The sequence below is a fragment of the Pteronotus mesoamericanus genome, unplaced genomic scaffold (genome assembly GCF_021234165.1).
Source record: "Pteronotus mesoamericanus isolate MK-2021 breed Mesoamerican mustached bat unplaced genomic scaffold, CSHL_Meso_final contig_27, whole genome shotgun sequence".
Lineage (NCBI taxonomy): Eukaryota > Metazoa > Chordata > Mammalia > Chiroptera > Mormoopidae > Pteronotus > Pteronotus mesoamericanus.
The window spans coordinates 7,958,192-7,971,052 of NW_026555115.1; the positions used below are offsets into that span (position 1 = coordinate 7,958,192).

The 12,861-nt window shown below is 37.6% G+C and overlaps 1 protein-coding gene and 1 pseudogene across 2 annotated transcripts in view; one reads left to right on the forward strand and one right to left on the reverse strand.

Annotated features, from left to right (window-relative positions):
- PTPN4 (protein tyrosine phosphatase non-receptor type 4) overlaps positions 1 to 12,861 on the forward strand; it is a 258,211-nt gene that overhangs the window by 241,899 nt on the left and 3,451 nt on the right. For both annotated transcript variants that reach the window (XM_054575007.1, XM_054575008.1), the window contains 3 exons: positions 2,076 to 2,204; positions 4,000 to 4,148; positions 4,808 to 4,943. In XM_054575007.1, coding sequence (XP_054430982.1) covers positions 2,076 to 2,204; positions 4,000 to 4,148; positions 4,808 to 4,943 — 414 coding nt within the window. The remainder of the gene's footprint in view (positions 1 to 2,075; positions 2,205 to 3,999; positions 4,149 to 4,807; positions 4,944 to 12,861) is intronic.
- Positions 11,480 to 11,579, reverse strand: LOC129071862 (uncharacterized; annotated as a pseudogene).

Below are 12,861 nucleotides of genomic sequence, written 5' to 3' on the forward strand. Positions count from 1 at the left end.
TTATTCTGTTCTTTCATTTGGGATATGTTTCTGTCTCCTCATTTTAGCTGCCTCCCTGTGTTTGTTTATGTTTATTAGGTTGCTCCTACATTCCCTCTCTTGGTAGTGTGGCCTAATGTTGTAGATGTTCTGTAGTATCCGGTGGCACAGCCTCCCCACTCACCCAAGCTGGGTGCTCCAGGTACATCCCCTATGTGGGTTGCGTGCACCCTTCTGTTGTAGTTGAGCCTTGATAGCTGTTGGTATGTCAGTTTAAGGTATTCACCCCAGGCCAGTAGCTACAAGGCCTGGTCACAACCACTGTGGAGTACCTGCTATGCAGGGGCCAACTGCACAGAGCAAGGCTGACATCAGTGGGTCTTTGGTGCCTGCTGAATTTCCTCCTAGAGTGTGTCGATGGTGGAGGTGGTTGAGTGATGCTTTGGCATGTTCTGAAGCTATTCACCTGGTGTCCTGGCTTTAGGGCCTACTGGGAGGTGCAGGCCAAGGTTAGCTGCCACCTGTGCCCTGCCTGGGGTCACCAGGCCAGAACACAAAGTGATCTGCAGATGAATACTACTTGACCTGGGTTTGGAGGTGCCCAGGGAAGGGCAAGCTGCTAACCAAGGCCAGCTGCCACTAGTACTGGGCATAGGGCCGCATAGCAAAAGTTTCAGGGCTCACCGAGGCCAGGTGATGCTTGTTTGAGCGATTTTAGGAAAGTGTGCAGCCTGAGCCAAGGCAAGCTGTTTGTATGGAGAAGCCACTGGAAAGAGATTGGGTGGGTCCACAAGTTGGGTGGGGCAAGGTCTCAGGGAGTCACCAGGGCAGGGCAAACCATGTTAGCCAGGTTGATTGAGACTCAAATGTGGCGCCCATCTTCTGGCTCTATGTGGGGAGGGCTTAGCAAAGGAATGATGGCCTCTGCCAACACTGCTGTTCCAGCTCTCAATGGACACTTCCATTCCTCCTCATACGTCCCTGGCTCCTTTCAAACTGCTGTGATTCTGGGTAGGCCTATGTTTGGGCCCTTTAGGAGGAATGCCTGGAGGCCCTAGCCAGGTACCTGGGTTGGTTAGAGTGTTGTCTTGAAACATCAAGGTTGGAGGTTCGATCTCCAGTCAGGACACATGTAAGAATCAACCAATGAATGCATAAATAAGTGGAACGGCAAATCTCTCTCTCTCTCTCTCTCTCTCTCTCTCTCTCTCTCTCTCAAATCAATAAATAAAAAATTAAAAAGAAGAATACTTATGACTCCAGAAGCCTTCCATGTTACTCAACCACAATCCCTGTTGGCTTTCATAGATAGAAGTTATGAGTACTTCTCCTCCTGGTACCAAAACACTGGTCTGGAGGCCTGATACGGAGAGGGGACCACTCAGTCCTCAGGGTACTCCTCCGCAGCCCAGATGTCCCTCCTGATTTTTAACCACTACACGTGGGTATGGGATCAGCCTGTTCTGTGTGTCTGCCCCGCATACCAGTCTGGACATGGCTTCTTCTCTATACTCTTAGCTAAAAGATTTTTGTTCAGCTAGACTTCAGGAAGTTCTGAATGATGGTTATTCGGTACATCAGTTGTAATTTTGATGCGGTTGTGGAAGGAGGTAAACACAGCATTTACCTATACCACCATCATGATTGGAAACTGCATTCTGTACTTTAAATGGGTGAGTTATATGGTGTGAATTATATGTTAATAAAGCTATTTTTTAAAAATTTTAATTGCGAAAATAAATGGATTGTGTTTGGCATTTTAGTTGAAGATTCTCATTGTTAACTTAAATCCAAAAATATCAAAATTAGTGCACCATTTTGCCATCCTTATAGTCATGATTGATTTAGGTAAGAGTTCATCACAAATGGTAAAACATTGGGTGAAAGTTTGTTGTAAGGCAGGATATTTACAGTCTCAAAATATATCCAAACAAATTACAAAGAAAAAATGACAAAAAAATGTTCATAGTTGACAGATCTAGGTGAAACATGCATGAGACTTTATTAAATTTTTCTCGTAACTTTACTGTAAGTTTGAATGTTATATTAAAATATTATAATTTTTAATATTCATTTTTTAAATCTATTGATTTCAGGTAAAATGTCACCAATATTGGCCAGAACCCACAGGAAGTTCATCCTATGGATGCTACCAAGTCACTTGCCACTCAGAAGAAGGAAACACTGCATATATCTTCAGGAACATGACACTATTTAACCAAGAGGTAGGAAGGGAAGACATCTGTCTATTTACTAGAATTGTGATGTTCAAGGTGAAGGCTTCGAAAGGTGAAAATATTTTTAGTCAATTCTGGTGACTAGAAAATATTATTTTAAATTATTGAACTATTTGCTTCATTGAGATCCTTTGGAATCTCATGAAGTATATTTCTTTTCTCTAATAGATGTATTTCTAGTTTCTGTAGTTAAATATGAATAGTCAGTGCAAAAAGAATCCAGTAAATAAATACTTATTCTTAAAACTATGCATGCTAATAAAAATTATACCAAGGATGTTTTTGGTTATAAAGATTTTTTTTCCCCAAATAATATCAATAAAGTGTTTTAGTACATCTGTGGAAATGAAAAGAACAATTAATTGTAAGTTATCAAATTATTCCCCTTTTTAAAAGAGTAGAGGAGAGAAATTTCAGTCTCCTCAGTATTTAGGGGGAAAGGTCATAGACAGGACCCTCCCATAGCAGGTAGATTATAGCTTACTAATAATTGCTAGTCTTCATATTGCCACCTGAGTCATTCTTGGCTTCCAAATCCAGACCCAGAAATGGAAACTGATTAATAAATGATGGCTTAATAACCCAATTGGAAGATGTGTGTGGAGAGTGGCATGCTGTCAGTCATGTCAGTCTGCCAGAGACAGTGCACCCACTTTTATTGCCTTTAACTAGATATTCCCATGTCACTCAAACTTTGGTTTTGGAGGGACTGTAAGAAGAAAGAAGCAATTGCTAGAGAAGTGCAGACAATACAAGCTATGAAAACCCAGGCCTATCCCATCGATGTTTAAGCCTTTGGATATAAGAACTCCATTCTCCTCCCACTCTCATACCCCCTGAATATGATTAAAGCAGCCCAGCAAGGTGGAGCCTTACTGACCAAAAGGGAAGGAGCTAGAAGATGTGCTAATTTATATTAAAGGAACTTGGTATTGGATAAAGCTAAACTTACAAGAAATTAAAAATTAAATAGTTTCAAAATCTTATGGGCTAGAGATTCCATCAGGATGAATTTAGTGTTTAGGGACATACACTGTATAAGCCATGGTCTAATGTAACAAGGCAAGTCAATAAGATGTTTCTTCATTTTCTAAAGTAGATATGACAGATAGGCTATATATAGTTACATAAAGTAATATTTATACCTTCAGCATAGTCTCTTTATTGTACTCCACCTATAGATTATCCACAGCAGTTTTATATACTGTAGTGGCTTTTCTTTGCAAACCCTGAATACCTCAGAACTATGTTAAGACGCAAATTAGTTTCTAAACTGTGACCCAAATATAATTGGGAAAATTCATTTGCTATTATGTACACATAAATACATACATACTTAGATGGAAATACAGACAAAAACTATCTCAAAACTGATTAAAATATGATTTTACATTATCCATTTTCATAGGTTGTTGTACCATTAAATTATTTTGTTAGTCATTTTCTTGAACTTGTTTTTGTCTGTTTACTTGATTATATCTTAAAACATACTTTACAAATATAGAAATGATCCAAGTAGCAGATACTTAAATGGATACAATTGTTTCTTTTTTTATTCTATTACACAACTATTTCTATGAAATGGATGGGTTTTTTTTTCTTGAAGTTTTGGGGTTTATTAAGTATATACATTACTTAGGGGGGAGGTAGTCAGAGTAGTTTCTTGTGCTATCCATCTAAAATTAATATGACATTTATATTTTCTTCATAAATAAAATATAAATTTATTTATATTTTAATGATAATTCCTAATCAAAGTGCATTACTTTTCATTTACACTTAGAAAAATGAGAGTCGTCAGCTCACTCAGATCCAGTACATAGCCTGGCCTGACCATGGTGTCCCTGATGATTCAAGTGACTTTCTGGACTTTGTTTGTCATGTGCGAAATAAGAGGGCCGGCAAGGAAGAACCTATTGTTGTTCATTGCAGGTATTCTATTTTCGGTCTTTTATGATTGAAAAGCTGCCATTTTTTTTTAAAGGGAATATGTATTTTATTTTGTCCTTAAGTTGTGATTTTCATAACTTTTACAATTAGAGGCAACTCAAAGCTGTGCTCTAAAAGTAGAAGGCAAAGGGTATGTTCCGATATGACTGGCAGAAAGATTATCGTAAGTGAAAATAATATTTCATTGTACTGGTTGTTTAGAAGTTTGTTTCACAGTTTAACATTTCTGAAATTAGGATTTGTCTTACAATGGACAGTATCTTAGACTTGATGAAATACAATAATGTAGGTATGAGCTGCAACCTAAGGTTTAGATTTCTACCTCCCAGCAAGGCACTCCTTTGGTGAGTAACCTCACCTTTCTTGCAGTGGCCCTACCCAATACCATCACAGGATAAGCCAGATTAAGTAATGGTAAGCTACCTTGCCTTCCTTTTAGACTCATGCCATCTTCTGCCCTGAAAGGGCCAGGTACAGGGGCTCCAGCCTTCAGTGCTACCAGCTAAGAGATTAGGAGACCAATTATTTTCTGCATATCCTGGCAACTATTAAGTAATTTATTCAAAGGATGTATTGAAGTATCTCTTTATCTTTAAACCTCCAAACACCAGTAAGACCTTGACCCATATCTGTCTTTTTAGTGCCGGGATTGGAAGAACTGGGGTTCTTATCACCATGGAAACAGCCATGTGTCTCATTGAATGCAATCAACCAGTTTATCCACTAGACATTGTAAGAACAATGAGAGATCAACGAGCCATGATGATCCAAACACCTGTAAGTACTGTACTTCATGTATACTTGTGTATTCTCAACACGATTTTTGTTATCAATGTATACTTTTAGCTTTTTAATATATGCCAGGAGCAATAATATATACTAATAACCCCTAACACAGGAATTTGTCAGATACTACCTATGAGGCAAATCTGGCCTGTCACTTGTTTTTGTAAATAAAGTTTTATTGGAATACAGCCATGCTCATTTTTTTACATAATATTTATGGCCGCTTTCACACTATCTGGTCTTTTACAGAAAATGTTTGTCAACACAACCCTAGCATGTTAATTCTTGGGTGCTTAAATAGTATGGAGGAACTTGCCCTGTATTACTTAGTTAAGTGAAATTCTGAGAACGATATTACCCCTGAACTGGAGACTCTTGATAGACCTGCTTTCAGTGAAACAACTGTGGTGAAATGCCTTTCTTTTTTACATAAGAACTTAAATTGTAATGGCAACAAAAACCATAGAAATTAAGCTACTAACTTCTTATATTCTATACTGACTCTGAATAATGTTCCAAGATCACAAGAGGAATCATGGAATTTTAGATTTAATGTTAAGATAACTTTTTGTAGTAAGCCATTGTGAAATGTTAGCATTGTTAGTGGCATTACAGTTACTGAGGTGAATTGACCAGTATTACCTAACAAGTACCTGTCATTTTTCTTTTTTAGCTTTAAATTATGGAAAATTTCAAACATACACAAAAGTAGACAATATAATGAGCATTATGTTGAATCCTCAAACCCAACGACATTTGCCATGTTGTTTCATAGGAATGAAATTATACAGTTTGGTCTTTTGTCACTGGCTTCTTTTAATTAGCATAATATTTAAAGGTTTATCCATTCTGTGGCTTTTGTCAGTATATCATTCCTTTTTCTTGGCTGAGGAGTATTCCATTTTATGGATATACCATATTTTGTTTATCTATTCATCATCTGTTGATAGACATTTGGATTGTTCCTCACTTTTTGTCTATTTTGAATAATGGTGTTATGAACATTCGTGTATGTTTTTGTGTCAACATACTTTCATTTCCCTTGGGTATATACCCAGAAGTTGAATTTCTCGGTCATATGGTAACTCAGTTTAAACTTTTGAGGAACTTCCAGAGTGTTTCCAAAGCAGCTACACCATTTTGCAATCCCACTGGCAGTGTATGAGGGTTCCATTTTCCTCCACATATCATCAACACTTGTTACTGCCTGTAATTTTTTTATTTTAGCCATTTTACTGAATATAAAGTGGTTATCTCAGTGTGGTTTTGATTTGCATTTCCCTTATAACTAATAATGCCATGCATATTTTTATGTGTTTATTGTCCATTTATTCATATCTCTTTTCTGGAGAACTATCTGTCCAAATCTTGTGCCCTCTCTCAACTTGTTTTTTTGTCATTATGTTGTTGAGTTGCAAGAGTTCTTTGTATTTTCTGCCCTGGCCAGTGTGGCTCAGTTGTTTGGAGTGTCATCCCTCAGACCAAAGGGTCACAGGTACAATTCCCAGTCAGGGCATATACCCAGGTTGAGGGTTTGATACTAGTCAGGGTGCATAAGAATAGGCAAACAATCGATGTTTCCCTCTCACACTGATGTTTCTCTTTCTATCTTTCCCTCCTCCTCTCTTACACTCTTGCCCTCCCTCTTGCCCCTCCTCACCCCCTCCACTGTCTTTAAAAGCAATGAAAAAATGTTCCTGAGTGAGGATTTTTTTTTAAGAAGAATTCTTTTTTTTTACTTTATTTTTTATTTATAAATCATGTTTGTTCTATTACACTCGTCTCAGTTTTTCCCCATTTACCCCCTCCACCCATCCCACCCCCATCCCTCGCTCCCACAGTCAATTCCCACTCTGTCGTCCATGTCCCTGGGTCATTCATACATGTTCTTTGTCTAGTCCCTTCCCCTTCTTTCCACCATTGTCTTCTTTCCTCCTCCCCTCTGGTCACTTTAAGTCTGCTCCATGTCTCCATGCCTGTGGTGTATTTTGTTCATTAGTTTATTTTGTTGAATAGAGTCCACTTATAGGTGAGATCATATGGTAATTGTCTTTTATCAGCTGGCTTATTTCACTTAGCTTAATATTCTCCACTTCCATCCATGTTGTTGCAAAAGGTAGGAGTTCCATCTCTCTCTCTCTCTTTCTTAAATATAGATTGATTTTATTTATTTTTTTAAATGTCAAAGTTAATTATAAAATATTTTAAAAATTTAAAACCATTATGAAGTCTCAGCAATTAAACCAACATGACACCAGCACAGAAATCATCAGATAAAAATGAAATATAATGAGCATTCTAGAGACAAACGTATATATCTGGTTAAGATATGTATGATTAAGTTGATATTTCAAATCAATGGGGAAAATAAGGCTTATTCAACAAATAAGGTGCATGGACCACTATTACTTGAAATAAAACAAATATAGAACCCTATTTCACACATTATACAAGAAATATTCAGGTGAGTTAAAAATCAATATGTAGAATCTAAGGAGTTTCAGCAGAAAATAGAATTAATATTTTTCATGACCTGAAGTAAAATATTCAACCCCAGAAGCTATAAAGTAAATATTGACAATATGACTATATTAAGCATTTAACTATATGGTAATATACATATAAAAAAAGTTAAAGGACAAGGAATAGAATAAAAAAATATTTGCAACATATCTAAAACATGGTTAATAGATTGTTTCTTGCTTTTTTGGGGGGGTAAAAAGTTCAATAAGCCTTTAATCAAGAAATGGATAAAGAATACCAAAAAGTCATATGAAGCTTTTAAAAAAAAAATAGAAATAGGAAAGAAATATACTAAAACAGGTTTAGTTTCAACAAATAGTAAAGGAACAATTAAGATAACATCATTGTCACAATCAGATTAATGAGTATTGAAAATATTGGTAATATCAAGTATTGGCAACTCTGAAAGGAACTGCATATTCATAGAAACTTTTTCTTCATCTTGAATCAGTCCCTTTAGCATATTTTGCAGTGCTGATGGGGTGGAGGTGTATTCTTTTAACCTCTTTTGTCTGGGAAACTCCTTATTTCACCTTCCATTTTAATTGAGAGCCTTACTGGGTTGCAGGCCTTTGTTTTTCATTCCTTGGAATATTTCTTGCCAGTCCCTTCTGGCTTGCAGTGTTTCTGTTGAGAAGTCAGATGCTAGCCTGATTGGGGCTCCCTTATATGTTACTACCTGTTTCTCCCTTGCTTGCTTTAGGATTCTCTATTTGTCTTAGATATTTGCCATTTTAATGATGATGTGTCTTGGAGTGGGCCTCATTGGGTTCCTCTTGAATGGGACCCTCTGTGCTTCCTGGACTTTTCTGACTTTTTCTCTCCTCCAATTAGAGAACTTTTCCATCATTACTTTTTCAAACAGGTTCTCTATCCCTTCCTCATCCTCTTCTCCTTCTGGTATCCCTATGATACGGATATTACTACGTTTCAGGTTGTCCTGCATTTCCCTCAGTGCCTCTTTATTCTTTTTGAGTCTTTTTTGATTTTCTTGCTCTTTCTGGGAGCTTTTTTCTACCTTATCCTCCAGCTTGCTGATTTGGTCCTCAGCTTCATATATCCTGCTTTTGATTCCTTCTACTGTGTTCTTCAATTCAGAAACTGTATTCTTCATTTCTTCTTGTCTCTTATTGATGATTTCTGTGTCCTTTTTCATGCTGATATAGTTTGCAGTAAGTTCCTCGTAGTTTCCCTGTAGTTTTTTGTAATTCTCTCTGAGCTCACTGTGCTCATTGAGCTTCCTTAGAACCGTTGTTTTGAACTCAATATCTTATAATTTACTTGCGTCTATTTCATTTAGTTCTCTTTGTGGGGATTCCTCCTTTCCCTTCAAGTGCGGGGTATTTCTTCGTCTTCCCATTATTTGTGAGATTCTTCTCTTTTGCTTCTGCTTCTTAAATTGATCTGTCTTGATTTCCTGACTTTGTGGTGTGAACTTCTATGGTTGGAGAGCACGGTTTTTACTTTCTGAATCTACCTCTGATGATGTCAGATGTTGACCCTGTCTGACCTTAGGCAGTCTGTTTGAGACTTCCAGGAACCTACTGTCTGTGGCTGTCCCCTTCAGCTGTTAATCTATTCACTCTGCACTCAGCTGGGCGCCTTAGACAGCTCAGGGCAGGGCAGAGTCCCTGCTGGGGGCGCGTTATTGGGTCCATTCACACTGCTGCCATATGGGGGTGGAGTCCACGTTGGGATCCCACCGGCTATTCTCTCTGTTTTCTCCCCAAACCTCCCGTCCCCAGTCTCTCCTCAAGTGTCGGCAGACCTCTCTGCGTCCCCTTTAGCCCAGGGATCTACTGTCTGTGGCTGCCACTCTGCACTCAGCAGGCGGCTTAGACAGCAGAGGGCAGGGTGGGAATCCCACCTGGGGGCGGGGCTATTGGGTCCTTTGACGCTGGTACCGCTCAAAGGGAGTCACCTATTCCTGAGCAAAATGGCTGCTGTAGTATGGGGGATGAGCCAGCACCGATATCCCACTGGCTACTCTCAGTTCTCTCCCCAAAACCTCCTTCTCCAGTCTCAGGCGTCTCTAGCTCACTCTGCCCCCACCTGTGCTGGAGACCAGGGTAAGTGGCTGCAAAAATTTTGCATTGGCCCTATAGAAGGCTCTTTGCGTCTCCAGCCGCCTGTCTCTGGCAGAGAGCAACTGTGTTGCTTTTCACAGCTGGCTGTCTTTGTGTACTTTTTGGGCTCTGGTGCTGTGGGCTAGAGATCCCCCCTTTTCGTTTAGACACTACTCTTAGGGGAATCCCACTGGCCGTTTCAATATCCTTCTGGTGCTGCCACCTGTGGGCGCCCTGCCCACCTCTTCAGGTCTGTACCGCACTCCTTTCCAGTTAGATTGCACTAAAGCCCATTCTTCTGTCTCCAAGGTTACAAGGCTCCTCTCACTATTGTTCAGTTGTTTGCTCCACCATTTAGTTGTAATTCCTGGTTGGTCCTGGGAGGAGGTCAGTGTGACTTCCACTCACTCCTTCACCATCTTGATTCTCCTAAAGAAGAATTCTTTATATTTTCTGAATACAGGTATCTTCTAGACCTGTTGTTTGCAAATGTTTTCTTTCATGCTGTTTTTCACTTTCTTGATTATGTTATTTGAAGCACAAAGGTTTTTAACTTTGATACATGCCAGGTTTTTTTTAAGTCACATGTGTTTGGTGTCATATTTAAGAAATCATTGCCTAACCAAGGGTCACAAAGATTTATTCCTTTTATTTTCTTCCAATAGTTTTATAGCTTAGCTCTGATATACAGGTGTCTGATCCATTTTGAGTTAATTTTTGCGTATGGATTGAGGTACAGTTCTACATTTTATTCTTCTGTATGTGCATATTCAGTTGTCCCAGACCACTTTTTGAAAAGATTATTCTTTTCTCATTAATTGTCTCTGGGTCCCTTGACAAAAATCAGTTGCCACAAATGTAGGGGTTTCTTTCTGGACTTTCAACCCAATTCCATTGATTTGTTTGTATAGTGTAATGCTAGTGCCACACTGTCTTGACTACTCTAGCTTTGTAATGAAACTGGAAATCAGGATGTGAATACCCCAACTCTTTTTGTTGAAGGCTCTTCTGGCCATTCTGAGTCCCTTGCATTTCCATATGAATTTTAGAATTAGTTTATCTTTTCTGCAGAAAAAAAGGGGGGGTTACATTAAATCTGTAGCTCATTTTGGGGAGTATTGCCATCTTAATGATTTTCTACCTTCCAAATCATGAACACAAAATGTCTTTAAATTTCTTTCATTTATGTTTTGTGGTTTTCAGTGTGTAAGTCTTGCCCTTCTGTTAAATTTATTCTTATGCATGTTAGTCTTTTTGGTACTATTGTAAGTGGAATTGTTTTCTTATTTCATTTTTGGACTATTCATTGCTTGGGTATAGAAATAAAATTGATTTTGTATATTGATCATGTATTCTGCAACCTTGCTGAAATAATTTATTAACTCTAATATTTTTTGTCTGTGAAAGTGGATTCCTTAGGATTCTCTGTATACAAGATCATGTTGTCCTCAAGTAGAGATAGTTTACTTCTTCCTTTCCAATTAAGATGTTTTTCTTTTCTTTTTATCTTACTTTTTTTTTCCTTCTTGCCCAAGTGTCCTACTTTAAACCTCTGGTACATGTTAAATAAAGTGTTTCTAACCTTAGAAAGACAGCTTTCAGTTTTACGCCACTAAGTATCATGTTGGCCATGAGTTTTTTAAATAAATGCTCTTTATCAAGTTGAGGAAGTTTCCTATGTTACAAGTCTGTTAAATGTTTTCATCATGAAAAGATACTCAATAGTCTCAAGTGCTTTTTCTGTGTCTATTGAGATGATCATGTGGCTTTTGTCTTTTATTCTGTTAATGCAGTATAGTATATTGATTGACTTTTGGATATTAAACTAACCTTGCATTTCTTGGGTAAATCTTGGAGATGGCATATAATTCTTTTAATGTGTTGCTTCATTTGATTTGCTAGTATTTTCTGGAGGTTTTTGTGTCTGTATTCACACATAATGGATTTTTTATTTTTAATTATGGTAAAATACACAACATAAAACTTACCATCTTAACAGTTTTTACACTTGATCTTAGCCAAAAGGCTGAGAGGCAATCCCATCTTAACAGTTTTTAAGCATACTATTCAGTAGTGTTAAGTATAAACACAGTCATGTAACCAATCTCTAGAACTTTTTTCATCTTGCAAAATTAAAACTGTCCCCTTAAACAACAACACTTCATTTCCCTCTCCCCCCAGCCCCTGGCAACCACCATTCTACTTTGTGTTTTTATGAATTTGACTATTCTAGATATTTCAAATGAGTGGAATTATACAGGTATGTCTTTTTGTAATTGGCTTATTTCACTTAGCATAATATCCTTGAGGTTAATCCATGTTTTAGCATGTGTCAGAATTTCCTTTCTTTTAAGGCTAAAAAATATTTCACTGTGTATATAGACCACATTTTGTTTATCCTTTCATCTGCCAATGGATATTTGGGCTATTTTCAGCTTTGGTTATTGTGAATAATGCTGCTATGCACATGGGTGTATAAATACCTCTTCGAGACTCTGCTTTCTCAATTTTTTTTTAATATATACCCAAAGTCAAATTGCTGGATCATATCATACATAATGAGTTTTGTTTTTTGTTTTTTTACAGTGTATATAAAGTCATGGTTCCCACATTTTGATTGGTTTATATGTCTCCTAAATCTTTTAGTCCATTGTCTCCTTCTACATCTTTTTTCTTGTTACTTGCACTTTATTTGATGAACAAACCAGGTCATTCATGCTACATAGTTTTCCACAGTCTGGATTTTGCTGATTGCATTCCCAGTGTGGTGTCCTCTCTATTTTCTAGAAGGAGAAAATTGGATCAGTAGGCTTAAGCAGCTTAGGTGTTATTATGTTCTTTCTGTAAGAGGCACATGTCTGGTTGTATTTTGTCTGTGTGTGTGGTACTAGCAGCCTTGGGTGATCAATGCCTTCATCATTAATTCATTGGGCTTTCAAAATAATGATATTCTATCATTCCTTTATTTATGTACTAGCTGGAATACTTCTTTAAAGAGGAACTTCTCATCTGCTATTTGGTTAAGCAGTGGTACAGTCTATATGGGAAAGGCAAAGTAAACCCTTGATATTTTACCTTTATTTGTAAAGTTTTTAATGTAATAAGTTGGTTCAGTTAGCTCTCCCAGTGGTGATCACTCACTTCATTTGTTTTGGTATTATTTGGAAATCATGGATCTATACACATGTGATGTTTTAACTGATTGTAGTTATTTTTCTTAACAATGCCTGAATTTTTCCATTTTTTGGCCAGTGAGAGTCTATTCAGCTTGGCTCCTGGGCCTTTCCATCAAGACCCTAGTAACTTAGCTTCTTACCATC